Consider the following 26,663-nt stretch of genomic DNA (forward strand, 5'->3'; position numbering starts at 1 on the left):
AAAACTTGTGGAAATAGATAACAGAAGTTGAAATAAACCAGAATTTTCCTTTAAAACATCATACATATGAGTACATGAACTAAGACTTCAACACATACTCCAGTGTCACAAAGAGACTGGTGTGCAGAGTGCTACTAGATGGGTAATGACTTATGTGTTGCACAGATGATACTGGCTTCCTTTTGAATTCACCTGTAATCCTGGAAGCGGGCCATGTCATAGCGGTCAAAGATGTCCTTCCAGCTGTAGATGTTAACGATACCAGTGGTCACTGTGATGAGCAGCATCAGTGTGAGCTTGACCATGTGACTGACTTGAACCAGCATATTGGTGGCCATCAGTGCCAGCACAGCAATGTAGCTGTAATATTTAGGGTTGTTCAGGCAACCTTCAAGGCCAGACCAGGTGGAGGAGGAAGAGGAAGAGGAGGGAGCAACTGTGGTGCTGACGGAATCTGGAACTTCGGGCAGACAGCTCAGCTAGACAGAGGGGAGACACACAGTCATGAGCTCAATGACTTCTGAAATTCAGCAAACATCCAAAAATGGATATGCTCTTCTGTTTCCTGGCTGTAGTTTGCTGTGACATGCAAGCAGCCTATGAGCTTAATGCTGCTCACTGAAAACTAGGTCCATTTAGTGTAAGTTTAAACTCAACATAAATTAATATACAGAATAAATATAAATCCATGCATTGGTTCAGTCTTTTGCAAACATAAGTCAGTGCCGAGAGCAACACACCATATCTATGATGTCAGCCATGGTGAGGATGAATATAGCTGCCATTGCCCAGGTGTTACGAGCCCAGCGGGTGTGGTCAATCCAGGTGGAGAAAGACACTAGCTTCTTGGGAAATACCTGACACAAAAACCAGATTCAGTGAGACAGATTCGCTATCATTGTTACTAAAAAAGCAAAAACTAAAAATGCTTTAAAGAAATTTGTGAAATTATTCTCAAGTCAGACATGATTTTTGAAAGAGTTAGCAAAGATGATGATTCATTGACAACTGCATCATCTGAGAATGTCTATTTGTGATGCAATGCAAACATTAAACCCACACGCTTGCTTATACTAACTTTACTTTACAGTGGCCATTCTGAACTGCCAAGACAAGAAAAGCAGAGGGGGAATTCATATCAGCTCCCGGTATGTGTCCCAGTAGACCAGTGTACAATATCAGAGTTTTGAAACAAGGACATCTTAATAGAAAGGAGCAATATTTTTTTTATGATTTAATTTTTTTTATTTTATTTTCCTTGAGTGTAAATAATTTACAACACGTTTTTCAAAGGAAACCTTCAAGTCTACGCATTCATATGCTGTATGTAGATAGCCAGGCTTTTCAAATCCACGCAGTCCACAATATTGAGTACTGCATCCCGTCTACATTCAGGTCATGCACATCATCCATGTAGGTGCAACACCCAATACACACACTCATGTAAATGATAAAACCAAAGAACAACAAAGAAAACAAGAAAAACAAACCAAAAAAAGAAACATTATCCCATGTAAAGCAGTGCGACACATACATTAAGGTATTACCTAATGCCTAATGTAATAATAATATTTTCCCCATTTCGCATTGTACTCTTCCCATCTGTTGTTCATCCTATAAAATAGCTGTTCATAGGATGGCACTCGTCCTAGCTCACAGAACCAGTCTTATAACATTATCCAATCTAGTTGCAAGGACCTTTGAAAGAATCTTGCAATCAGCTTGGATTAGACTAACAGGGCGATAATTTTTACATTCGGTGGGGTCTTTCCCTGATTTAAGGATCAGTATTATAGTAGCTTGATCTAATGCTGCAGCTAATTCTCCCTTATTAAACATTTCTGAAAATAGCTCCAACAACACTGGGGACAATTCTGTGATGTAACATTTGAAGAATTCAGCTGTGAAACCATCTGGACCTGGACTTTTCCCGAGTGGAAAGAAAGGAGCAATAATTAAAGTTATTATTTATGTCTGTACTTTACCTATAATTCAAAATGTCTGCAGTGAAAGCCCTGTGGCTGGGAAGAGTGTAGTGAGAAGATAATCACATTGAGGCATGTGTCTCTGTTACCGCAGGGTTATGACACTGTGTCTGATGTCATATTGATAGGTACTGAAGAGTCCAAAGCAGAATGCACAGTGACCCTGCATTTTGTCAGTCTATGTGATTGATTTGCTGACTGTGTGTTGCTGGCTGACCTGAGCTGACTTTATCCTTTACCGAGCAGCAGTCAATACTGGACTGCCTGCTGGATATCAATATATTTGAATTTCCATGATGCATTAAATCAGAAGTACTGGTCAATACCAAACACGCACGCACGCACGCACGCACGCACGCACGCACGCACGCACGCACGCACGCACGCACGCACACTTTTACTAACTCTCTCACACACACAGACACACACATATTTTTATCACACTGTGCTATCTTTAAAAATAAAATGTCAATATACACAGGCACTTGAATTGCATGTGTTCAATATCAGAACATCAACCTCTGTGAGCAACATTTTTAAAGCCCTAACAGTAACCAGACACACTAGGATACAAAGAAAGCATGAGTGATTGAAATGAGGAGCTTCAGATTAGTCCAGCTAAAGTTTGCTTTTCCAGAGCATTGCCTGTAAAAAAAAAATAGGTTCAAGTTTTACTCTCTATATTGTCACATACTTGACAACCTGTCTCTGTTGATAACTCACTGCATCGACTGTTATTTATCTTGACATGCTTTACCTGGGGGACTTTACATGCTTTCAGTCAGCCTCCCTTAAACCATGATTTGTCAATACTTAGCATACATACATGACATTAAAAAATCTTCTGTCACTCCTGATTACATACAGTATTTCCTAAGCCACCTATTTCTTCGTTATTACAAACACAACTCAAGGCACATTTGAATTACTCTGTTAATAAAAGGAAGTAAAAGTGAATAAAATGCAAAAACTATTGCTACCGGTTCTCTGTGTTTTGTCTGTTGATTGTTGATCATCTACGGTCATGGCAGTCTTAGGAGTTTCAGCTGAAAGCAACTGGACTTTTGTTGGTTCTTGGAGATGTTTCACCTTCATCCAGAGGCTACTTCAGTTCTAACTGACCAATGGGGACTTTTAGAATTTATAGGCACTCCAGCTCACATGGCTAATGGCCGATTTACGACTAGGACTCACATGCCTCAAGGTGTAAATGGCTGTGAAATAAGATGGTTTAATAATGGTGATGCGATGTCAAGCGATGACTCAAGATGTTAATGGTGGTGAAACTTTCTGGGGAGAGACCTTTTCACTGCATTATAGGTGCTTGATAACTGGTGTCCTCCTCTGTTCAGAGAAAACAAATGACATAGATGGCTTCCTTTACTCCTCAAACCATCTGTCCTCTCTGTCCAAAATGTGGATGTTGCTGTCCTTAAAAGAATGTTTTATCTTTGGGTTGATCCACTTTTTGTCTCAGAGTGTTACAGGATCTGAACTGTACTGGTATATTGTATTTGGAGAAAATCCTCTGAAATTTTTGGGATACTCCAGCTGCATATGGCTGGCAATGTTGTTTCTTCTGTTCCTCCTTAATTTGTTGTTTGCTATGGTGCTGTTTTCCAGATCTTTTACTTTACTTAATGAAGGCCCAGTTGGGATAGCCACAGTTCTGCTTTCTGAATGTGAGTATGTTCCTTCTCCTTTCTATTGGTAGGTACTGTATCGTTATCAGTGTAGAGGAAAAGAGGGCCATTAGCAATGTGAGCTGGAGTGAAATTCTGAAATCTCCATCAGTCAGATAGAACTGAAGAAGCCTCTTGGATGAGAGACAAAACATCTTCCAGAACCTGAAAGAAAAGTCCAGTTTCTCTATGTTTGGTGTAACTACATCTGAAGAAGGTGCTGTATTCTGATACAACTAAGTTGCGAAAACATGGCAAAACCCTCACACACTGTGTAAACAAAATATACAGATATACAAATATGTTGTGTGGGCCTGGGATCTTTCTGCATGGAGTTTGCATGTTCTCCCTGTGCATGTGTGGGTTTTCTCCGGGCACTCCGGCTTCCTCCCACAGTCCAAAAATATGCTGAGGTTAATTGGTTACTCTAAATTGCCCGTAGGTGTGAGTGTGAGAGTGATTGTTTGTCTGTATATGTAGCCCTGTGACAGACTGGTGACCTGTCCAGGGTGTCCCCTGCCTTCACCCGGGTCAGATGGGTTAGGCTCCAGCACCCCCCATGACCCTAGTGAGAATAAAAGAAGTGTATAGCGAAGGGATGGATGAAAAATATGTTGTAACTCACTCGAGGAAAGATGGCAGCCAGGGAACAGATTGTCAGGACAAGCAGCAGGACCTCCCCCACTGCAAAGGTGATGTAGTTTGCAATCAGCCTGTTCCACAACAAATCAACACACATGTGAGACACATGTAACACTGAGCAGTGAGTCTAATACCAAACCACAGAGAGCAATGCTCGACTGAGCTGTGAGAAAGACATGGATAAAAATGTTTGAGGGCCTTAAGAGTTGAGAACCACTCACACACAGCACAGAGCAAGACATAAATCAAATTTGCCCACATTGTAGATAAGTGCGAGGAGATTGCTCCTGGCGTCTTAACTAACCAGGGGTCTATGAGGGCCTCCATTATTGCAGTGAAGAGCAGAACCACACAAGAGCAGCAGAAGGCTGCTCCACTCTGTTTTTCCTTCTCCACAGAGTAACGGGTTTCCAGGTCTGGATCCACAAATCTCAGCGAGAGCCTGTTAGTGTGTTTCCCCTTCAGACTGTTGAGACACAAAATTTCATCAGTAACAAGCATAAAATATTGTTATTTCAGATTTACAGTTTACCTGGTTTCAGCAACACAACACATATTGTTACAGTTTGGTATTTTGAAAGAACAAGCTAAATCTACTAGCCCCTAACAATTTGTTTTGCATTGTGGCTTGCTTATAGTTCTTCTAATTAAAGTTCACACAGTGGTGGCTGTAGCTCAGGCACTGGAACAGTGGTATAGCTCCTGCCTCTCAACACCAAGTTTCCTTGAGCAAGGCACTGCTTTCAGTGAGTAGGACAGAGCTGTGCACACACTGCTGTGTGAGTCAATTGATGAATGAAATTTCCTTGTCAAGGAAAGAAGTTATGCAAGCACAGTTCATGTACCATGATGTTCACACATTGTATGTTGGGAATCTTTGCTTTTTCATGAATAAAAAATAGGTTTCACAAATGAATGTGCAATATTGTGGACAACTTTCATTTAGAAGATGACTAGCTTTCTGTGTAATTAGTGTACACCAATGTGTCATAACTGACGATGAGGTGAAAGAATAATCCTTTCTCAGCGTGTCAGATTCTGACTGCCTCTAATATAAGCAAACAAGGAGAACACCAGTATCAGTGAGGTCTAAAGTAGTGCTTTATGTGCAAAGAAGGTGTTCACATACACTTGAACTGTCTCTCTCTCCAACAAAGCCTCATTTAGCAGTTTGTTGAGCTCCTGTTCATTCTCCTGAGCATCAATCACCCTTTCAGCCAGGTCCCGTAGCCGTAGCCTTCTCCGGGGGTTAGGGAAAGAAGGATTTACCACCTGAAATCAGACAAAGAAAGGAGAGTAGAGCATCTTCATATTCTTTTTGTGTCAATGCAATGTCAATAATTATGTAAGTCGCTTTAATCCACTGTGAGAAACCTCCTCTGAACATTTCCAGCTGACAAATGCCTTCTTATTGATAAAGCTTACATAGATAACATGAAAGACTATTACATGACTGACCTCAGTCGTGTTCTGCAAGATCTGTACTGATACAAATCAGTAGCCCTTTAAAGATAAGTATAGGTTAAATCCATGTGAGTGAACCATACACCTGCTGAAATATAATTATACCTCTGGGTGAAGTGTAGTGATTTAGTGGTACTGAACATATTAAAATCTCATTAAATGACTGCTATGGCAGCATGATGTTGCAGTGGCTAGTACTGTCACCTCATCATAGCTCAAAGGTCCTGGGGTTTGTATCTCAGCCTGTAGTCTTCCCGTGAGGGGTTTGTATGTTCCTCCCACAGTCCAAAGTAAGCTTAGTGATTGGTGATTTTAAAGTTGTTCATAGCGTGAATGTGAGTGTGCTTGTTTTTCTGTCTCTCTGTGTTGCCCTGTAATAGACTGGTGACCTGTCCAGGGGCGCCCTGCATTCACCCTAAGCCAGCTGGGATCACTACCAGCACCCCTGGGACCCTACAGAGGATAAAGCATTGTATAGAAAATGGATGGATGGATATATGACTGCTGTTTTCTCAACACATTTAAGTTCCCCAGAGAATGAAGTCTTTCAATGGTGATATCTCCTTTAGCTTTCTTCTCGTGCCACATTTACGAAAATAGTCAAAATAGTTTAATTAAATGTATTTGCTCAGTAAATTTTATTACAAATATGCCCAAAAGGGACAAACCCTGTAGGTTATGTCTTTATGAGCTTTACTCTGGTACTATCCTCATGACAAAACAGTTTGCAACTGGCCAACAGTGAAAATTCATATTTTGGTCTAAACTTTTACCCTAACAAATGCGAGCTGAAAGAACAATACAATATTATATACAATCTGTACTGATAAACACCAAAAGCATTCAATTGTACATTTTCAAAGAGATGTAGCTGCGAAAGTCTACGTTTAATTAAAGTCACGAGTTCACTTCTTGGTTACCCTTGCATCCAGTTCTTCTGGTTCCTCTGGTGTGGTGCAGGCTGTGTTAACACTGCCATTACACTCTGTGGTGTTGATTAACAGTGGGGAGTTTCCATTGGATGATGTTACAGACAGCTTCTAATATGAAACAATCAAAGAGGAAGTGCAGACTGATTACTGTGAGAGGTTGACAGATGTTTCTTTTGTGCATTTCAAATGATATGGAAATCTAATTTTGAGTAATAAGAAGTATTCAAAACAATGTATTTAGAATTTTATCAACCTGACTGTCCAGATTACAATTTTACAAGGCTGATCTGTATACAAATCACCCACTGCATATGTGTGATCCTCTGGTCTAACAATAGACTGGGTGTTCTATATTGTAATATTCTATAGAGTTAATTTTATGATACTGGCCAATGGAAATAAGCACAATTTGACATAATTTAAGGACGTAAAGTCAAATGTGAATATATATGTAAAATTTCATCAGTAGTTCTGTACATCATCTAGGGGAATAGGTAAAATTTTTAATATCCTTGCAGTGTGGGTCTGTAGCAGGTTTTACTCACCACACCATTTATGCCACTCTTTCCTAAAGGTCCTTTAGGAACAACAACCAGGTAAGTCTCGATGCCTCTCTCTCTCAGGTAGTCACAACGGTCACCTCCATTACCTGGCTCCACATCAAATTCCCCATGAAGACACTCCATGGTGCTCTGTGAGATGTGAACACGACTGGTCCACAAAACAAGAGGTCAAAGATTAGACAGGATGTTGCAATACCACTTACCATGTGAGTGCTTCTCTACACTTCATGCAGCTGTGAAGAGAACATTATATGGTTATCAAGTGCTAATCATGTGAAAATGTGCATGAGAGTGCTGAATTGTAACAAAAGACTCAGTTTTAGTCAGTTTTGTATGTATATAACATGACATCTATGTAAACTACGTGACGATTAAGACAGTGAGACTAGGCTGACAGTACTGGAAAATGATAGCAAACAGTCTTTGTATGAATAATTTTTGTACATCCTGGTAAGAAAGAACACCCATGTTCAATAATGTCATGTTCAATATTTTTATTTTGAAAATGGTTTAAGTTAACATGTGGGACGTCTTTTTTTGGTTTGGTGGTGAACCCACAGAGAATTGAATTACCGGTTCTATAGTCCACTTTACAATTACTTGAGACACCTTCGCTGCAGTCAGTTGATCTCCATTTCACTAACCGTATGCGTTCTAGCACCAACTGGCTGCACTGTTGAATTAAGTGGGCCATTTTAAAAGGGATAAATACTTCTGCAATCCCATATTTTGCACTTTAGCTTTTTAGTTAACTGATAATATTTGGTAGAAATAGTTTTAGTCAATTCTTGTCATAAAGCCAAATTACACTGACCATGATTCAGAGCAATGCAAAGTGAAATTCTTTAGCTGAAATGCATCCAGTGATGCACCAGTTAATGAACAAAAAAACATGCACTAATTGAAACTGATAGCATATAGTCAAAAAAATTGCTAAAACCTGCTACAAAGTGGATTTATAGATTAAATAATCAATTTCCAGATGGCATGAATACCAAACTGACTGTCACATCTCTTTATGTAGAGCTCAAAATGTTCATGCCTGCTGTTGGACTGCAGTTGGAGATTTTATATACAGTAGGTCCAAAGGATGGCACTACTCCAGCTGCATTGACTCCAGAACTCCAAAAAGATTTAAGTAATATCAGAAATGTTTGGCTTTCTCAGTCTTCTCAGTCAGTGGGCTGAGGTCAAGTGACTGTGGAGGAAAGTCCTAGAAAATCAGTAGTACTTGGTCTCCTTTAGTCTTCAAGTGCTTCTCGCAAAGGTTTGAGGTGCATTTGGGCTTATCATTTCACTGCAAAATGAATCCTTCTCCAAAAACAACAAGTGGAGCATGACATTAAAGCACAGAGAGCTATATCTCTCTGGTGAGGGTTGAGTTGAAATTGGTGCAGGTGTCCAGCTCCCAAAAAGTCAGAATAACAATCTAACTTTTGACACTTTCATTCAGTTTTGATGCCATATTTTCCACTGTCACAACTTTTCTTAGTCAGTAGTATGTTGCTGCAAACTAAAGCCACAGTCATTTTTATAACAGATAAAAATGGCTACAGGATGATATACTTGGGCAAGCTCATGTCAAGTTTGTCATGTTCAACTCACGGGAAGAATGCAACTGAAGAAAATCTGACCTCTGTAAAGAGTTAAAGGAGCTAACATGGTCACTGCCACTAATCTCCTTCAGCTTGGTTACTGACCAAGAAACAGAATGTGGGGAAATTTTGTGTTTCATTTACTCACGTTACCCACTTAGCTGATCATTTACTTGAAAAAGACATCAACTAATGTACCATTGGGCATGTGAGTGTTCCCAATTACTCGGATGCAGGAGTCTTGATGATGTACATACACGAGTGATCATTGTTTCACAAACATGGAACGGTATGAATTATGTGCACATAAGTTAATTAACACACAACGGTTATAAGGCCGCATAAGACCTTGCAGCAAAAGAGGACATTGTTTATTGGGCAACAAACATAAAACTGACCCCTTAGCTGCAAGATCACCAGTGTATGACCCCAATAAATGCATCCAGGGAAAGCAGTCTCACTGTTTCAGTCTTGCAAATTTCTAAATGACATGAGTAAGTACCATTACTACTAGTACTGTATTGTGGATCCTGAGAGACCCAACTAAATTGGCTGCACAAGTATAATTTAAAAGCTGTAGTGAGGAATGATGGGCATAGAGGTACATGAAGTATGTGACTTTGTGTGAGAAAGTCTATACAAAGTAATTTCTAGGCTAGCTCCCCGCCTATCATACACACACAGACCCACCAGGCTGTCTTTTGTTTTTTGCTTTTTCCCATTTTCCATCTCAGGCTTTTGCCACTGAGACTAATTCCATTCATTTATTTTATTTTATAATTTTTCAACTCTTCAAAATTTCCTGGGCTGCCCACCAAACCTTTCTGAGCTTAAATGCCTTTATTATTTTTCTTAGCAACAGTTTAATTAGGTCCCTATACTGTTCACTAAAGTCATACATTTATGGTCACCAACTCAAATGAGCAGTATTAATCTGGTTATCCAAAAAAGCCATCCACTCCTGCTGTGCTCTGACTTCATCATATGTTCATGAGTAACGCTTCATTTAATCACTTGCAAATACCCTAATTTCTCCAGTTGTTTAAAGAAACTTGGTCAGACATATCCTCACTTATCACCAAGTTGTGGTCACGCGTATTCCTTTACAACAGAAGATAGAGATCCCTGTACTGCTACTTTGAGTGTAGGGTTAGGGTTAACTGAATTTGTTGACTTTCCTTCACTTGAAGGTGGTGCCCAAAAGTTCTAATGTGAATTACAAATCTAAACACAAGCGTAGTCACAGTACAAAGTGGATTGAAGCAACATTATTTTCAAAATGTGACCAAATGAAATGTGATGCATAGAGTTACAACTCTTACCCTGGAATCCCTCCAGCTTCCATTTTGTTGGCCACAGTGACGTCTGTGGACCAAACATCATACTGCCAGCGTTTCTGGCCCAGCACTCCACCCAGGACTGTACCACTGTGCACTCCAACCCGCATGTCAACATCGGTCTGAGTTTTCTCTCGGACGTACCTGTGGTTGGTTCACAAAGCAACCACATTAAATGAAAGCAGCAGGAAGCAGCTTTGATTGGTGCACTCATCCAGCTTCAGTTCCCATTTCAAAACCATGACACCACAAAACTATTCTCACCCAACAGGAAACACTGTCTCTGATACATGTTAAGAGAACGAAGGGACAGCAGATTGAATGACCTCTCATTGTCAACCAGTGTTCAGTTCACTTTATATCACAGCTGCAGTTCACAGAAAGTCAATAAGAATCCATCAGAATGATCAATTCTCTGCTGTGGACAAAGTGACTAGTGGACCGCATGACATCAAAAAGAGGCTAATCTTTAGAACAGACCAGCATAACCCAGATTTATTTCAGGCTGGTCCTGACCCATTATCCATGTACTCACGAGATGGCCTCCACCATGGCCAAGCCCATCATGATGGAGCAGGCAGCATGGTCCTCCCTGTAGTCTGGCAGCCCACAGATACAGTAGTAGCAGTCTCCCAGGATCTTTATCCGCAGCTGGTGATATTTCTGACAGTGTAGATATGTTTTGGTCAGAGATGCACTCATGAATATACAATAATCAGACTGGGACACTTTTGCCCTTATCTATTCCTTCCATCTGAATCAGAATTTTGAAAACTGCTATGTAACAGGCTACAATAGAGCACAAGCAGGTCATGGTAACAAAGTGGGGTGCTGGGTTAATTACAAGAAGTGCATTTGAGTAAAGTAATCACTACAGTACAGTACACTACAGTACACATGATGCTGTATTGTGACCTTGTACGGTTTTGGTAGAAGACCCTGGGTTGTCACACTGCCCTGATTGAAACAAACAAGATAATTATTTATTATCTTAACTGTGGAGGGGTCCGAATGATCTTTTCTTTTGAAAAACTAATAGATAGCTTGTTTCATCAGACACATCTAGATGGCATCCCACATGTTGTGAATTACACTTAATCTCACTCAGAGCACATTCGTACTTTCACACTTTCTCCTGGTGTTTTACATATGATGATGATTGAGAAAAAATAAAGGGGGGATATTTGCAAGTTGCATTGGGGTGAACATTACTAATGACAGCAGAAAATAGTTCATCCATATACTGTATATATTTACTGAAACACTTTTAGAATCAATGTTAAACATTGTTAGTAATTTTAAAAGGGGCTTTGAAAATGAGAGCAGATGCTGCACCTTAAGACTGGAGTCTACATCTAAAATTTGAGTCTTTTCATCACCATGTGCCAGAAACACACTGCAGGAAGCTGTTGCATCAAGCTGTAAGAAGTAGTTCCAGATTCAACTCCACCATAAAAACAGCATGTTGTTTTTACATTTCTATGGGAACCTAAATGAGGTAAAGCCGCTATTTTATTATTTTGCTCCTGAATCCACAATGACCATTTCTAATCAGTAGGTCCTGTACAAGCAGCAGCACAAAATGCAAAAGGGAATCTACAATAATGCAGATAAATGTTAATGAAATATTCACTGGCTGCATCAAACCTATTTCAGTTTTAATTTTACAGTGTCACACATAATGAATGTTCATATCTTACTGTCAAAAGTAACACAAGAGCATTATGTAGTTAAAGAACAGAACACAATGAGCTGCTGCAATCAAACGTCATCCACACTGACCCACAAACAGAAAGGACAAAAACTGAGTTATAACTGACCTGTTGGGTGATTTAAAATGATCTCATACAAACAGAAGAAATCTAAGTCTAAACGTCTATAAAACACAATACAATCAGGTACATAAATATTTGGACACCGACACAATTTTCAGCATTTTCAGCTCTGCACACCACCACAATGGATTTGAAATGAATCAGTCAAGATGTGTTTTAAGGGCAGAGCTTAAATTTGAGGGTATTTACACCCAAATCAGGTGAACATTGTAGGTATTACAACACATTTTATTGGTGCCCTCCACCTTTTTAAGGGACCAAAATTAATTGGACCAACTAACATAATCATAAATCACATTGTCACTTTTAATATTTGGTTGTAAATCTTTTGCGGTCAGTGAGAGTCTGAAGTCTGGAACCCATAGACATCACCAGATGCTGGGTTTGGTCCCTGGTGATGCTCTACCAGGCCTCTACTGCTGCTGTCTTCACTTCCTGCTTGTTCTTGGGGCTTTTTCCCTCCAGTTCTGTCTTCAGCAAGTGAAATGCAGCTCAGTTCGATTCAGGTCAGATGACTGACTTGGTCATTGCAGAGCATTCCACTCCTTTGCCTTAAAACACTTCAGAATTCACCCTGTTGCTTTTGTCAGCAGTCACATCTCTAATAACTATAAGAGAACCAGTCCCATTGGCAGCCATACATGCCCACACTATTATACTACCACCGCCATGCTTCACTAATGAGCTGGTATGCTTTGGATCAACAACAAAAAAAGAACTACACATGTTCTATTAGATGTTTTTTTTTTTGACAAACTCTAATCTGGTCTTCCAGTTTTTGAGGCTCACCAATAGTCAACAGCTTGTGGTGAACCCTGTGCATTCACTCTGGTGAAGTCTTCTCTTAATAGTTAATTGGAGAGTGACAACTCTTTGGACTTCATATTGAGAGTTAACCTCACCAGATTCCAAACACAAATACCACACTTGAAGTGAACTCTAGACCTTTTATCTGTTTATTGTAAATGAAATAATGAGGGAATAACACGCACCTGGCCATGGAGCAGCTGAGCAGCCAACTGTCCAATTAGCTTTGGTTCCTTAAAAAAGGAGGGGGGCACATATAAAATATGTTGCAATTCCTACACTGTTTAGAGATATGGATGTAAATACCCTTAAATTAAAGCTGAAAGTCTGCACTTAAAGCACATCTTGATTGTTTCATTTCAAATCCATTGTGGTGGTGGACAGAACCCAAATGCTGAAAATTGTGTCAATGTCCAAGTATTTATGGACCTAACTGTACAAAATATTTCTTGTAAGCTTAACAAAATAAAATTCAATGTATGTCTATAAATGAAACAGGTAAATGTCATGCAAATGCAATTTCACTATGACGGATGCATCATTGTTGTTACGTAACATTGTGAAACTTACTGCAGCCAGCTTGTCAAATCGAGCAAAGAGTTCATTAAGCAGTTTGACCAGCTCCTGAGCGCTGCAAGATGATGATAGCTGGGTGAAGCCAACGATGTCTGCAAACAAAATACTGCATAACAACAAGAGATGCATGCAAAACATCTCATTAATACTAATATACTGATACAGTCATATAAGCAGCATCTTTGATGCACTTTTTTTGTACTTCTACACTATTTCAAGAACTCCAAGACCAAAAGGTTCTCCTCCCTTCTATTCATCCTCCAATAGTACGTAGGTGTAGATATACTTAACAAAGCCATCTAAATTTTTTCTGCTCTATCATCATGATATTTTTTTCACTAAACATTGATACATGCATGTCAGTTCATAATTTTCACAGATACTGTTGAATTTTACAGTTTTCTTAAACTTATACTTCTGTGTTGTAATAGGACATTCAGGAGCTCGGAATGAACAGCAGAGAACTACAAACACAGAATCTACCTAAAAGTTACTGACACTAAAATAAACAATGACACTTCCATGGAACTGTCTAACTCACCTTGAGTCTTGATGGCTTTCTAAGAATGGTTCACAATTTTTCAAGTCTATCTTAAAACACAGAATGGGCCGACTGCTTGGTTGTCAGTATCTGTCAAGTACTTCACAGTCAGGACTCGACTCAACTGACTGTACTGGGTTACCAAAATATTAACATTAAAGCATAAATTAGAGGACGGCTCATCAGGCATAAATAGCACCGGTGAGAGAAAGAGGGTATAGAGATAGGATTTTTACCATTCAAATAATAAAAAAAAACAATTAAATGATCACGAGTAAATAAGAAAGTTTCATTATTTATTTCAATAGTTAAGTCACTCATCTAATCATAATTCAGCCTAATTCATTTCAGTTGTATTTATATAGCATTATTTAGCAAATTAAGTAATCTCAAGGCACTTCACTTAGTAAAACCATCTAATGTCCACATCACTGCTGTGGTGCAGCACAGATAATAGTAATGGACCACGTGTCACATGAACACACACATAGGGACACACCTGAACAGAAAAATATTGGACCTCAACTTGAAAACAACACACAGATTTAATTGAATTCATTTAAATCTATGTTATTGTATGCCATAGCAACCCTTTCCCCGAAGTGCAGAACCAGTGTTGTCACTGAGGTGCTGTACTCAGGAGTGGTTATGATATGCCACTTCATTGGTGCAGTTAACACACAGCGATTGCTCTGTGGGCAATGCATTCCAAAGTACACTGACAGTCAATAGAAACTTTGAGGTAGAAATGTACGCAGAATTCTACTTGTAGGGGGGTTGTAATTATTCATTGTGGATTTACTGATGATCTAGTGCCCTGGTAGTTGAGATAATGATGAGTTGTCATTTTGTCATGATTCATTGCACATGGGTTGGTCACTTTGCAAAAGTGAACCAAATACACACCAAGCAATACTCAGTGAGTATCTGCACAATTTGAGAATGGGTTTTGAAGGCCTATATAAAGGCCCAAAAAAGGCTACCATTGTTAGTCCAGTGAACAGCATCATGCCGCGTCTATCACATGAACAACATCTCCGGGCACTGGGTATGGTGGAGGCCGCTTTGAGCTACAGTGATGTAGCCAGGCGTATGGGCTGTTCCCAACCCACCATCAGAAGCCTGGTCCAAAGCATGCGCCGACGGATTGCTGCCTGCATCGAAGCAAATGGAGGCCATACTCGGTATTGACTGTTGTGACTTTGTGTTTGGCAGGTGCCGTTTTCTTTTGTGAAATTTTTTATTTTGAAATCATTCTTGAAACTTTAGATTTTTGTTTCTGTATGCCAATATGCTAAACAAATGATTCATATGAAGAAAATCCAGTTTCAGGCTTCAAAATGAAAATTATGTTGAAAAATATGGTCTCAAAGTTTCTATTGACTGTCAGTGTATATTTCAAGATAATATGAGGCTTCAGCCAAAGTATTTTTTGTTCACACCACCCTGTTTTGATCGTACTCTTCCAATACAGCACAACAGGAAAACAAAGAAAGTGAAGTTCATACTAAAAAGATTAAGCTGTAACTTGTTTGTTGAAGATCTGTGGCCTTATAAATACTTTGCAATGTATATTTATACAGTACAAAAACTGCAGAGTTTGTCTCCCATCATTTTCACTGAAAATACATAAAGATTCATTTTTAAATTTCCAGTGGAAACAGAGGGAATGATAGGCAGGAATCTCATTATCAATTCTGATTTTTGGTGTCATGATCCAAAAAAATATCCAATTCCGAATCAGTTCCTGAGTTGAAACAACTTTTGCAGGTTGCCTACACATTTTCCATTTCAAAATTTCCTTCCTGTAGATTTTTCAGACCATATCTGACCACTGTAAACATGTCTGTTACATTGTGACTATATATAAAGCCCACACTATGAATGAATTCTAGGTACACTGCTGACACCAAATATTCAATAGCCTATTTCGACCGCGCTTGAAAACTTAACTATTTAGATGCAATATTATTTTAAATAAGACCTTACGATAGACATATGACATTAAAATATAAATTCCCCTGCTACTCCCTTTAAGATATTTACTTCTAAAACTCAACAGAAACATCACTTTGCTACCCTCGTCTCCCACAAGCTTCTGGTTGTCTTTAACCACAGAATTGGTGCAGATCATCTAAATCTGTGATATAGACTTGTTTCTTCAGCACAGTCCACAGGTTTTGAAAGGGCTTTTAAATGTCTAAGGGAAGGACAGTTTAAAACCCTCATTCTAGCCTGATGTAGCCATTTCTTAACCACTTTTGATGTGTATCTGGTATCACTGTCTTGTCAAAACACCCAACTGTGTCCAATTTTCTGACTGGCGATTTAAAGTTTTCCTAAAATATGGAGGTAATCTTCCTTCATTATTCTATTTACTTTGTGCAAAACATTTATACATAAAATCAGTTGTTTGTACCAATGATTGGGGATCTGTTGCTGCTTCGAAAAAGCTTCAAGTCATTTTCCTGACTTGTCAAGCCAATGATTTATCTCTTCAGATCAGTAGGGTTAGGGTTAGGTTACCCTATCACAGGATTAGGCTCCTGATGCTTGCCCATTGTGGTGTCTAATGTTTCTACTAAAGAGGCCTTATTCAAATTGACTCAGTCAGCAGCTATAGTCAATCATAATCACTCACACAAAATAAAGACGCCATGATAACAAAAAATTGAGACTTTGCTGTATGTGTCTTTTTACCTAGCGGATAATGTCATTTTTCTATAAGGCCTACAATAAATCAGTAAAAGAACCAAAGTGCATGGTTGTTTTTTGTGACAAAGACACATGTTTCAACGATTACCTAATAGAAGATTAAGAGTTATAACAGCAATTGAAAACTCAAGAGTGCCATGATTTACATGGTCTTTTGTGTGTATGTAAACTTTTGTTCACAACTGTGCCAGCCTACATAATAATTTGTTTTTAACAGTCATACAGGACTCTAACCACTAAAACTTAATAGAAGTACCAAGTTACCTGACATTTTCATGTCTGTACATGTACATGGTGTTGAACTGCTGCATCTCTTTCTGACTTGGCTCCTTCTTCATGTCTTGAAGCATCTCATCAGCTATGTGCTTTGGAAGAATGGAGAGCAGAAGACGCTCCTGTGGAGAACATAAACAGACAGCATCAACAACAGCGGAAATAATTGGGCATCACTTATGTCCTTATGGCGTTTACTTTATTTTTAAGAGTAACATTTTCAGATGGACATCAAACTCATTTGTGTGTGTCTGAGTCAGTGGTTAGTCCAGTTTAACATAAAGACAACAAGCAGAGAGAAACTATTTGACTACTTTATCTGAAGCATTCATATTGCTAAGAAAGACGCTCTTTCTTCCATCGACAGTATGTAGGAAACATACTCTTTTCCAGCCATGTCTGTACTGTGTTAGCATTAGCACAGGGTTGGCTGTGACTGTAATGTATTTAATCACACCTGACCTTGTACTAATATAAGCTTAGCTGTCTAGTACAGTATTTTTTGTATGTTGTCTGCTATCTTTCATTAATATGGAAGATAAGTGGTAGTAGCACTTCCTAGAAGAGTAAACACTGAGCTTTCCAAAGACGCCAAAAATGCTTTCACTCTGCACAGTTTCAAACTAAACACAATATAACATCAGGCCAAAAGTTGGAAACCAGCAGCAACTCATTTTTGAACGAATACCAGCCTCCAGGACATTTTTTTAAATCATTTTGGAGCCCACACTGTTTATCCCATTACTAATCTTATTTTGCACCTTTTCTTGGCCCATCTTTATATCTACTCTTGACACTGAGGTATGACAATAACCAAAAGCAACACTGTGACACATACTTTATATCAGATTTATATCTGAGATTGGCAAACTCTGTGATGGGTCTCCTTGGGGAGACATACGACATGATTTCTTTCTGGTCGGGGGCCTGCACATTGCTCCCTTGTTTCATTGTCCTGTCTCATGTGACAAAAATGCCCATAAGATATTTTCCATAATATCATGTAACAAACGACCCTAATTCAGATCCTTTAGCAAATCATCACATCCAGTCGAAATGAATTTCTCTTTCCTGGTGGGTGGGCAGACCTTAGCAGAATAGGTGAGGCACTCAGATGCCTGGAAGGAGCTCTTCGGGTTGCACCAATCCACATTTATTCTCTTGATATTAATTAGCTTATTCTTATTCTAGCTGTGCAATAAAATACAGTCTAAGGTTCCCCATCAGGTGTGTGATGTCTCCAGGCCACTTCCCTGTGGGGGCATGTCAGGTACAACTTTGGGACCCCTTACTTGAGCTGGAGGATGCTGCTAGAAAAAACAAAGGCTTCCGTGCTCTTTGAATAACCTGCTGTTATCAAAATTAATTGTGTCAGCTTTCAATTTTGTAATCAAAACCTGACAGAAGCAGAGAGGTAATAAATGGCTCAATACAGCTGACATCGTCTCAGGAGGCTGTTGCCATGGTAACTGGTTGCAATCGGATGCTTCTTGATTAGTTGGTGGCCATTGTCTCCCAGCAGCCCGTATCTCTCCATTAATATTCTGAGAGTTTTTTCAGCCCTCAAATGGTCCTTTTACTCTCCCACAATTCACACAGCAACTACATAAACTAAGTTTATATTCTTGGTAGCTGCATTACCTTATTTTGTTTATTGGAAGTCTGAAAACTTTTTGTGTTTCTGGGGTGGCAGTAAACATAACCACTCTACCTGTGCTACTGCTATTTGCCATGGTGAATTGATTGTATCCATGCTCAATCTATTGGGCTACTTAAGAATAACACTAACTAACTGATTTGGTTGAGAGGGATCTTCTAATTAAGGTTCCACACATAATTGTCCTTTTGTTGTTATGTTAATGATGTAGTATTCATTTGAAATAGCTTCTTATAAGCAGCTCCTCTTCTATTCATTGCACATGATGTAATCCTGGTGGTTGGGGGTCTGACAAAGTTTAAGAGGGCTGTTGAAAGGGTAAGGGCTGTGAGGAAACAACAGAGAAGTGCATCATTAATAGAGAAATTCTGACCAGATGATATGGCCAGATACTTATTATGGAAATTTCAAGCAAGCTGTTTACAATAAAAATCTATATTTTGATTAATCTAACCTTACAACAAAAAAATTGTAAAACTTTGTCATGTTTAAAATTCCACTATCACTGTTGTCAGACTGACATCCATCCATTCTTTATACACCGCTTAATCCTCATCAAGGTCGCGGGGGACTGGAGTCTATCCCAGCTGAAGGCAGGGGACACCTGGACAGGTCACCAGTCTATCACAGGGATACACATAGAGACAAACAATCACACTCACATTCACACCTACGGACAATTTAGAAACACCAACTAATCTCAGCATGTTTTAGGACGGTGAGTGGAAGCCAGGGAACAGGGAGAAAACCCACGCATGCACAGTGAGAACATGCAAACTCCATGCAGAAAGATCCCATGCCCAGAACAGGACACAAACCGGGTATCTTCTAGCTGTGAGGCAACCGTGCTGACCACCGCCCGCCCCATGAAACTCTCTGTTTACTGCGTCATTAGCTAATCTGTATGTTGGTTACATCTGATTAGAAGAAGCATACCATTCAAAAGTCCATAGCTTGGTTTTCACCCCAATGTTGCGATGTCTAGTGTATGTAACAGAATTCAAGCTTGAGCTAACTCTGTTCTGCATACAAACAGATAAATATGTAAATACGCTCCCAATATTGATAATATTAATTATTATTGATATTTCTATATATTACACATAGATATAAACTGACACTCATAAATACCAGAATACTGAACTACCCAGGGTTTTCCATGCCATAGGAAGGCTAGTTGGGTTCCAAGTTCACTTTTTAAAATGAATAAGGGCTTCATGTAAACCCACATAGTACACACGTGGACAAAATTGTTGGTACCCCTCAGTTAAAGAAGGAAAAACCCACAATTCTCACTGAAATCACTTGAAACTCACAAAAGTAACAATAAATAAAAATTTATTGAAAATTAAATAATCAAAAACAGCCATCACTTTTGAATTGTTGATTAACATAATTATTTAAAAAAACAAACTAATGAAACAGGGCTGGACAAAAATGATGGTACCTCTATAAAAGATTGAAAACTATTTGACCAGAGTGACATGATTAACTCAGGTGTGTCATTTAATTGACATCACAGGTGTTTCCAAACTCATAATCAGTCAGTCTGCCTATTTAAAGGGAGACAAGTAGTCACCCTGCTGTTTGGTGAAAAGGTGTGTACCACACTGAACATGGACAACAGAAAGCGAAGGAGAGAATTGTCCCAGGACATCCGAAAAAAAATTATAGACAAACATCTTAAAGGTAAAGGCTATAAGACCATCTCTAAACAGCTTGAAGTTCCTGTGACAACAGTGGCTCATATTATTCAGAAGTTCAAGACCCACGGGACAGTAGCCAACCTCCCTGGACGTGGCCGCAAGAGGAAAATTGACGACAAATTGAAGAGACGGATCGTTCGAATTGTATCCAAAGAGCCCAGAGCAACCTCCAAAGAAATTAAAGGTGAACTCCAAGGCCAAGGTACATCAGTGTCAGATCGCACCATTCGTCGTTGTTTGAGCCAAAGTGGACTTCATGGGAGACGACCAAGGAGGACACCACTGCTGAAAAAACTCATAAAAAAGCCAGACTGGAATTTGCAAAAATGCATGTTGACAAGCCACAAAGCTTCTGGGAGAATGTCCTTTGGACAGATGAGACCAAACTGGAGCTTTTTGGTAAGGCACATCAACTCTATGTTCGTAGACTCAAAAACCAAGCATACGAAGAAAAAGAACACTGTCCCTACGGTGAAACATGGAGGAGGCTCAGTAATGTTTTGGGGCTGCTTTGCTGCATCTGGCACAGGGTGTCTTGAAAGTGTGCAAGGTACGATGAAATCTGAAGACTATCAAGGCATTCTGGAGAGAAATGTGCTGCCGAGTGTCAGAAAGCTTGGTCTCAGTCGCAGGTCATGGGTCTTCCAACAGGACAACGATCCAAAACACACAGCCAAAAACACCCAAGAATGGCTGAGAGAAAAGCGTTGGACTATTCTAAAGTGGCCTTCTATGAGCCCAGATCTGAATCCCATTGAACATATGTGGAAGGAGCTGAAACATGCCATTTGGAGAAGACACCCATCAAACCTGAGACAACTGGAGCTGTTTGCTCATGAGGAGTGGGCCAAAATACCTGTTGACAGCTGCAGAACGCTCATTGACAAATACAGAAATCGTTTAATTGCAGTGATTGCCTCAAAAGGTTGTGCAACAAAATATTAAGTTATGGGTACCATCATTTTTGTCCAGCCCTATTTCATTAGTTTGTTTTTTTAAATAATTATGTTAATCAACAATTCAAAAGTGATGGCTGATTTTGATTATTTAATTTTCAATAAATTTTTATTTATTGTTACTTTTGTGAGTTTCAAGTGATTTCAGTGAGAATTGTGGGTTTTTCCTTCTTTAACTGAGGGGTACCAACAATTTTGTCCACGTGTGTAAGTCAAAGACTGGAAGAATCAGTTCCTTCATTTTCATGCAGGAAGTGGTATCTTAAACAGGCCTTTTATTTTGCTAGATAAAGTTGCTGCTAGGCAACAGTGCCATGACATAGATGACACAAAAACAACATAACAACAACAATAATAATAGCAATAATATAGGGCAGGGAAGGTGTCATGATCTCATTTGGAAAAGCAAACCTAGCAACAGGAATGACCTGCCAATCAACAAACATTAATGAAGTACTCTATAACTAACTGGTCTAAGTGGAAGAATCATTATTGACATGAATAAATTGGATTCTATCAGATAAATATGATCCTTTCCAGTTTAGTGTGATTGTATTGATCCCAACAACATGTTCCAGTCTCTGTAAAAAGATACTGTTATGAACTGTGTCAAATGCAGCACCAAGATCATGCACAGGAAGTATAGAAAGTCAACTGTCTAAGGCTTTAAAATCATTGGTGGCTTTCACCAGTGCTGTTTCTGTGCTATGATGCACTTAATCCTACTGAAACTCCTGAAACAAACCATTTGTACACAGATGGTCACATAATTGGCTAGCAACAACTTTTTTAGAATTGTAGAAATACAGGGGAAGTTGGATATAGGTCTATGACTGGATAAAATAGCCTTGATCAGACCAGACCAGCCTTTTTGAGTAGCGGTTGGATGACCGTCATCAGAATTTTCAAAGACATGGCACCAAGGAGGATGCTCTGTTAAAGCAGTAGAGTGATAAATGCTCACACAACTCACTCACTTTTGTAAAGGTCATTTGTTTCATTATGATGTCATTTACAGTGCTATGGTACAATGTTTTATTGACCCTTTGTGTGTTATTATTAAGATGTTAAATAAATGCCGTTACAGAAAATGTGTTACTGATATTTTTATTTTTTCAAATCTCACACTGTTATATTAAGGCAGCCAGTGGTTCTACATGCCGCAAAAAGGTGCCCTTTTTTTCCCCACTGAGCACCTGCCCTCCAAAATGTCTGTGCACGCCACTGCTGACACTGTTGCCCCTCTGAAAAACGAAGGATCATGAATCATAGAAAGTTTCCTTGTGAAACTGAAATGGACACTCAGAGGTAGATAGCGATATGCAATACTGCGAATGCAGTAACCCCGCTGACGTACGTCAGGCGTGGTTAAAAACCTTCTGTGATATCAAAACAGTGTACTATCCAAACAGTACTGTAGCAAAGCTGATAGAGTACAGGGGCTCTGTTGACCCTTGTATTCTTTTAACTTTAGTAGTAATGACTATCCACTAGAAAACAAAATCAAATCCTTCCCACAGCTGTCACAGATGCCTTTACAAAAACTGGAGCTTGGGACGCCTGTTTAGCTCAATGGGTTAAGCAGGCTAACCATGTATAGGGGCTGGTGTCCAATGCAGCGGCCGGTTTGATTCCAGCTCATGGCCCTTTGGCTGCATGTCTTTCTCCATTCTACTCCCCCATTTCCTGTCTCTTTCTCACTTCGTCTATCCAAAAAAAAACAAAAAAAAAACTGGAGCTTTAGAAACATCTGTAAGACCTGATTTACATTTTGATTGCTTTTCTCCTTCAGCGCTCTCTGGAGATAACTTGAACAGTTTCTTCATCTGAAATATACACATCTTTCTGGACCCCTTCAAAGTCACCAAATTCTTCTGATAGCTTCAGACCATGGATCTGTCCTGCTACGTTGTGACTGAAGACACTACACTAGGCTGGTTTAAATCAATTTATCAGATACATTTCAGTTTGTTCATATCAGAGATGATTCTTTCATGCATTGTCCATCCACCCAAATTTCAAGCATATCTTAAGTGAGTCCAAAAGACACAAAGGCCTGGAATGATCTAAAAATTTCTACTTCTAAATTCAAACAAATCTGAAATTACTGCATTTGGTTGTAAAAACTTCAGAAAAAACACTAACTAACCACATCGTTGCTGTGGGTGGCACTGTCTTAGCTTTCATCTCTACTATGAGGACACTCTTCTTTCCCCTGAGCAATACTATCAAAATTAAGAACATCCTGTCTTGGGGTGACGCTGAAAAACTTGTCAGTGCATTTGTTGCTTCTAGACTGGAGCTAGTGTAATTCTTTATGATGTTTTAACTCTGAAGAACGCCAGCTGCCCCGCAATGCTGCAGCATAACTACTGACAAAAACTGGCAAGAGACCAGAATTCTCCAACGTCAGTGTCGCACCTCCATCTGCAACCAAAATAGAACTTAAAAACTTTTGCCTGGCACCTCTGTAGGTCAACTGGTTTAGCTGGCGACCCACAAACAGGGGCTATAGTGCCCAACGCAGCAGTCATGGGTTTGAGTCTGACCCATGGCCATTTACTGCATGTCTTTCCTCCACTCTTCTAACCACATTTCCTGTCTCTCTTTCCACTGTCCTCTATAATAAAGGCCAAAAAAACCTTCACCTTACATATAAATCTTTAACTGACAAAGCTCCATTATATCTTGAAGACCTCACACCACCATATTATCCCAATAGAGCACTTCACTCCTGAAGTGCAGATTTACTTGTGGTTTCTAAAGTTTCCAAAAGTGAATCAAGAAAAGCATTCAGAGTGCTCAGTACTCCACCAAAGCAATGTATGGATTACTGAAATGCATGACCTAAACATGTAGCAGGTGACAGGAATTGATGAGACTCAGAAACACCCCCACAATTTAATCAATTGTTTCATTGTATCATTTTCCGACAGATAAGTCGCGATAAGTCCACAGCGGTGGATTTGTAGTAGGATCACAATCATGTGATCGGTCAGGCAGACAGCGAACACAGTGTTCACTTGTTGTCATGGTTACAGTGACCCAATGCCGCTATCAGACGCCATGCTGCTATATGATAGAGAAATCTTTAACAAATCCATGGATCCAGTCTATAAGCTGCATCACTGCTAAAATCTAATCACCTGGTCCTTGTGTCATTTCTGACTTTCCCTGAAAATTTCATCCACATCCGTTTGTCCGTTTTTGGGTAATGTTGTGTACAGACGAAACGACAGATTCACAGACGGAAAGGACAACGTACACCGATCATCACATTAACTCCGTCACATTCCTTGGCAGAGTAATGAGAGGGAGAGCCTGAAGCTATCAGGTTGATCTCCTGTTCAACCAGAAGGCAAACACCCAGTCTATTTTATGGTCCAGCTAAAAACTTTCCTCAGGGTTTCCTCTACATGTAATTGATTGTGGCGCACCGCCACGGCAAAATAAAAGCCGCCACACCTTCAGAATAATGTTGTTGGTTTTTTTTAACCTTTTTTTATGTTGTTTTATGTTTATATTAATGACGATTATTGTATTAAATGTGATTTCGGCACAAAATGTGGTGTTTTTCGTGAAATGTGAGGCTACGCTGAAAATACCCTACCCTTATTTTGAAAAACCAACACCGGAACACCGGAGTCACTGCCTGGCACCTGCCTGTCTAACTGCTGCGCGCGAAATGCGAAGAGAGTAGAGACAGTGGAGGGAGAGAAAAGGGTGAAAGAAAGGTACCTAAACTAGGTTGTATTTGATACAGTTTTTTTCAAACCAGTGAAAACGAAATATAGATGGATTAGGCTACAGAAAAAATCCTGAGTCATGATAAATGCGTTATTCATTGTTTAATACAGGATACACATTATCATTATTTCAGAGAGATTCTTATTTTTATTTTATTTTTGTACCATTGACACTTGTTAAAGAGAGATTAATCTAGGCCTAATAAAGCATGTCGAGTCTTTGGTTATACAGTAGAGAGATAATATTGTGTTGTAGATTATTTTTTAACTGTAAAATTAAATTTTCTGTTGATAGAGGAAACCCATTACGTTTCAGATAGACGTTTTGAACAGCACGACATAACGTTAGCTTAGGACATGCCCAGGTAATTTTCTGCCATGACTCTTTTCTGGTCACATTTTCAGATGAGTATATTAAACTATTTTCTCAAGAAGAGAAAGGTTCCAGAGGAAGAGACTCAGGTAACCTTACAAGCTCAATGTTCTTGAGACTTTTGTCGTGATGTAATTCCCTCAAGTCAATAGAAATGATAATGAGGAGACAGAAGGGCACAGTTGTATATAGTTTTGCTACAGCCTTTTACTTTTTGCCTCTTTGTTTACTGTTGTTGCCACAGCACTAGGATAAAGCAAAGGCACAAGCTCTGTGGCACTGGCACATTGATGCCTCTTCGAGATGCTGCTTTAATTTGTCGTTGTGTTTGTTGTTACTGCAAGATAGTCTTTTCAGTTATCATTTTCAATTAATGTACTGGAAACCTGATAATAAATAATGTATTTAGAAAAACATTCAGTTTGAAATAGTCATAATTTCACATTTCAAAATTTGTCGTCGTCGTCACCCCCCTGTCTTCCACTCGGGCAGACCTCCCCCACAGTTTAAAAAAATCCTGGAGGAAACCCTGTTCCTATATGATAAAGATTATAGTTAGGGCTGGCTCAGGACCTTAATCCATTGGACCATTGCATCAGCATTGCAAGTCATTAAGTTTGTGCCTCCACTCTCTTGTAGCTTTACTTTTGTACTCTTTGTCTCCAGAGCAGCATGTTTCTGGTCTGCATTCGCAGGCCTCACCAACCTGCTCAGTGTTTGCTGTTATATTGTTTATATTTCTCTCTCCAGTCTTCCCTTGTTCCAACCAGTTGTAGTAGATGGCCACCCTCCCTGAGTCTGGTTCTGTTGGAGGATTCTCGATGTTTAAAGGGAGGTTTTGTTCCCCAGTGTCACCAAGAGCTGCTTAATGTGAAATTGTGTGTTTCTCGTACAGAAAAAATATTTAAACAAACTATTCACAACTACAGCAATTGCTGTTGTAGCCATTTTGATCTTCCTGTCATGACTAAATCAATCTGCAAAGATAACTGATGTTACAGAAACTTTAACTGAATTGTCATTAGTTAACAACAATACTAAACAAAGTGAGGCTGTTTTCACATGTAACATCTTTTTCTGGTGAAAAAAATGGCTTCATTAAACTGAAAGTGCTTTACAATGTTTCTCATTCACACACACATTCCCTTATCAGCACAAACAGAGACGTCATGCAATGTGCCTGCCTGCCATCAGGAGCAACTTCAGGTTAGTGTTTGTCCCAAGGACACTTCCACATGTAGATAGGCAGGGGACTGAAATGAGAACACTGCAACTAGT

At 39.4% G+C, this 26,663-nt stretch overlaps 1 protein-coding gene across 3 annotated transcripts in view; it reads right to left on the minus strand.

Moving 5' to 3' along the window:
- The window catches only part of adcy3a (adenylate cyclase 3a), a 54,967-nt gene that overhangs the window by 17,086 nt on the left and 11,218 nt on the right, over window positions 1–26,663 (minus strand). Inside the window, exons 4-14 of one of the 3 annotated variants that reach the window (XM_051957236.1) lie at window positions 16,939–17,069; window positions 13,413–13,473; window positions 10,736–10,863; window positions 10,186–10,344; window positions 7,251–7,416; window positions 6,694–6,813; window positions 5,439–5,581; window positions 4,614–4,775; window positions 4,293–4,380; window positions 741–857; window positions 193–479 (exon numbers count right to left, since the gene is read on the minus strand). In XM_051957236.1, the coding sequence (XP_051813196.1) occupies window positions 193–479; window positions 741–857; window positions 4,293–4,380; window positions 4,614–4,775; window positions 5,439–5,581; window positions 6,694–6,813; window positions 7,251–7,416; window positions 10,186–10,344; window positions 10,736–10,863; window positions 13,413–13,473; window positions 16,939–17,069 (1,562 nt within the window). Of the gene's footprint in view, window positions 1–192; window positions 480–740; window positions 858–4,292; window positions 4,381–4,613; window positions 4,776–5,438; window positions 5,582–6,693; window positions 6,814–7,250; window positions 7,417–10,185; window positions 10,345–10,735; window positions 10,864–13,412; window positions 13,525–16,938; window positions 17,070–26,663 lie in introns of all 3 variants that reach the window. The other 2 variants (XM_022211411.2, XM_022211410.2) reach the window with 2 other exon arrangements.

Source organism: Acanthochromis polyacanthus, chromosome 12 (assembly GCF_021347895.1).
Source record: "Acanthochromis polyacanthus isolate Apoly-LR-REF ecotype Palm Island chromosome 12, KAUST_Apoly_ChrSc, whole genome shotgun sequence".
Classification (NCBI taxonomy): domain Eukaryota; kingdom Metazoa; phylum Chordata; class Actinopteri; family Pomacentridae; genus Acanthochromis; species Acanthochromis polyacanthus.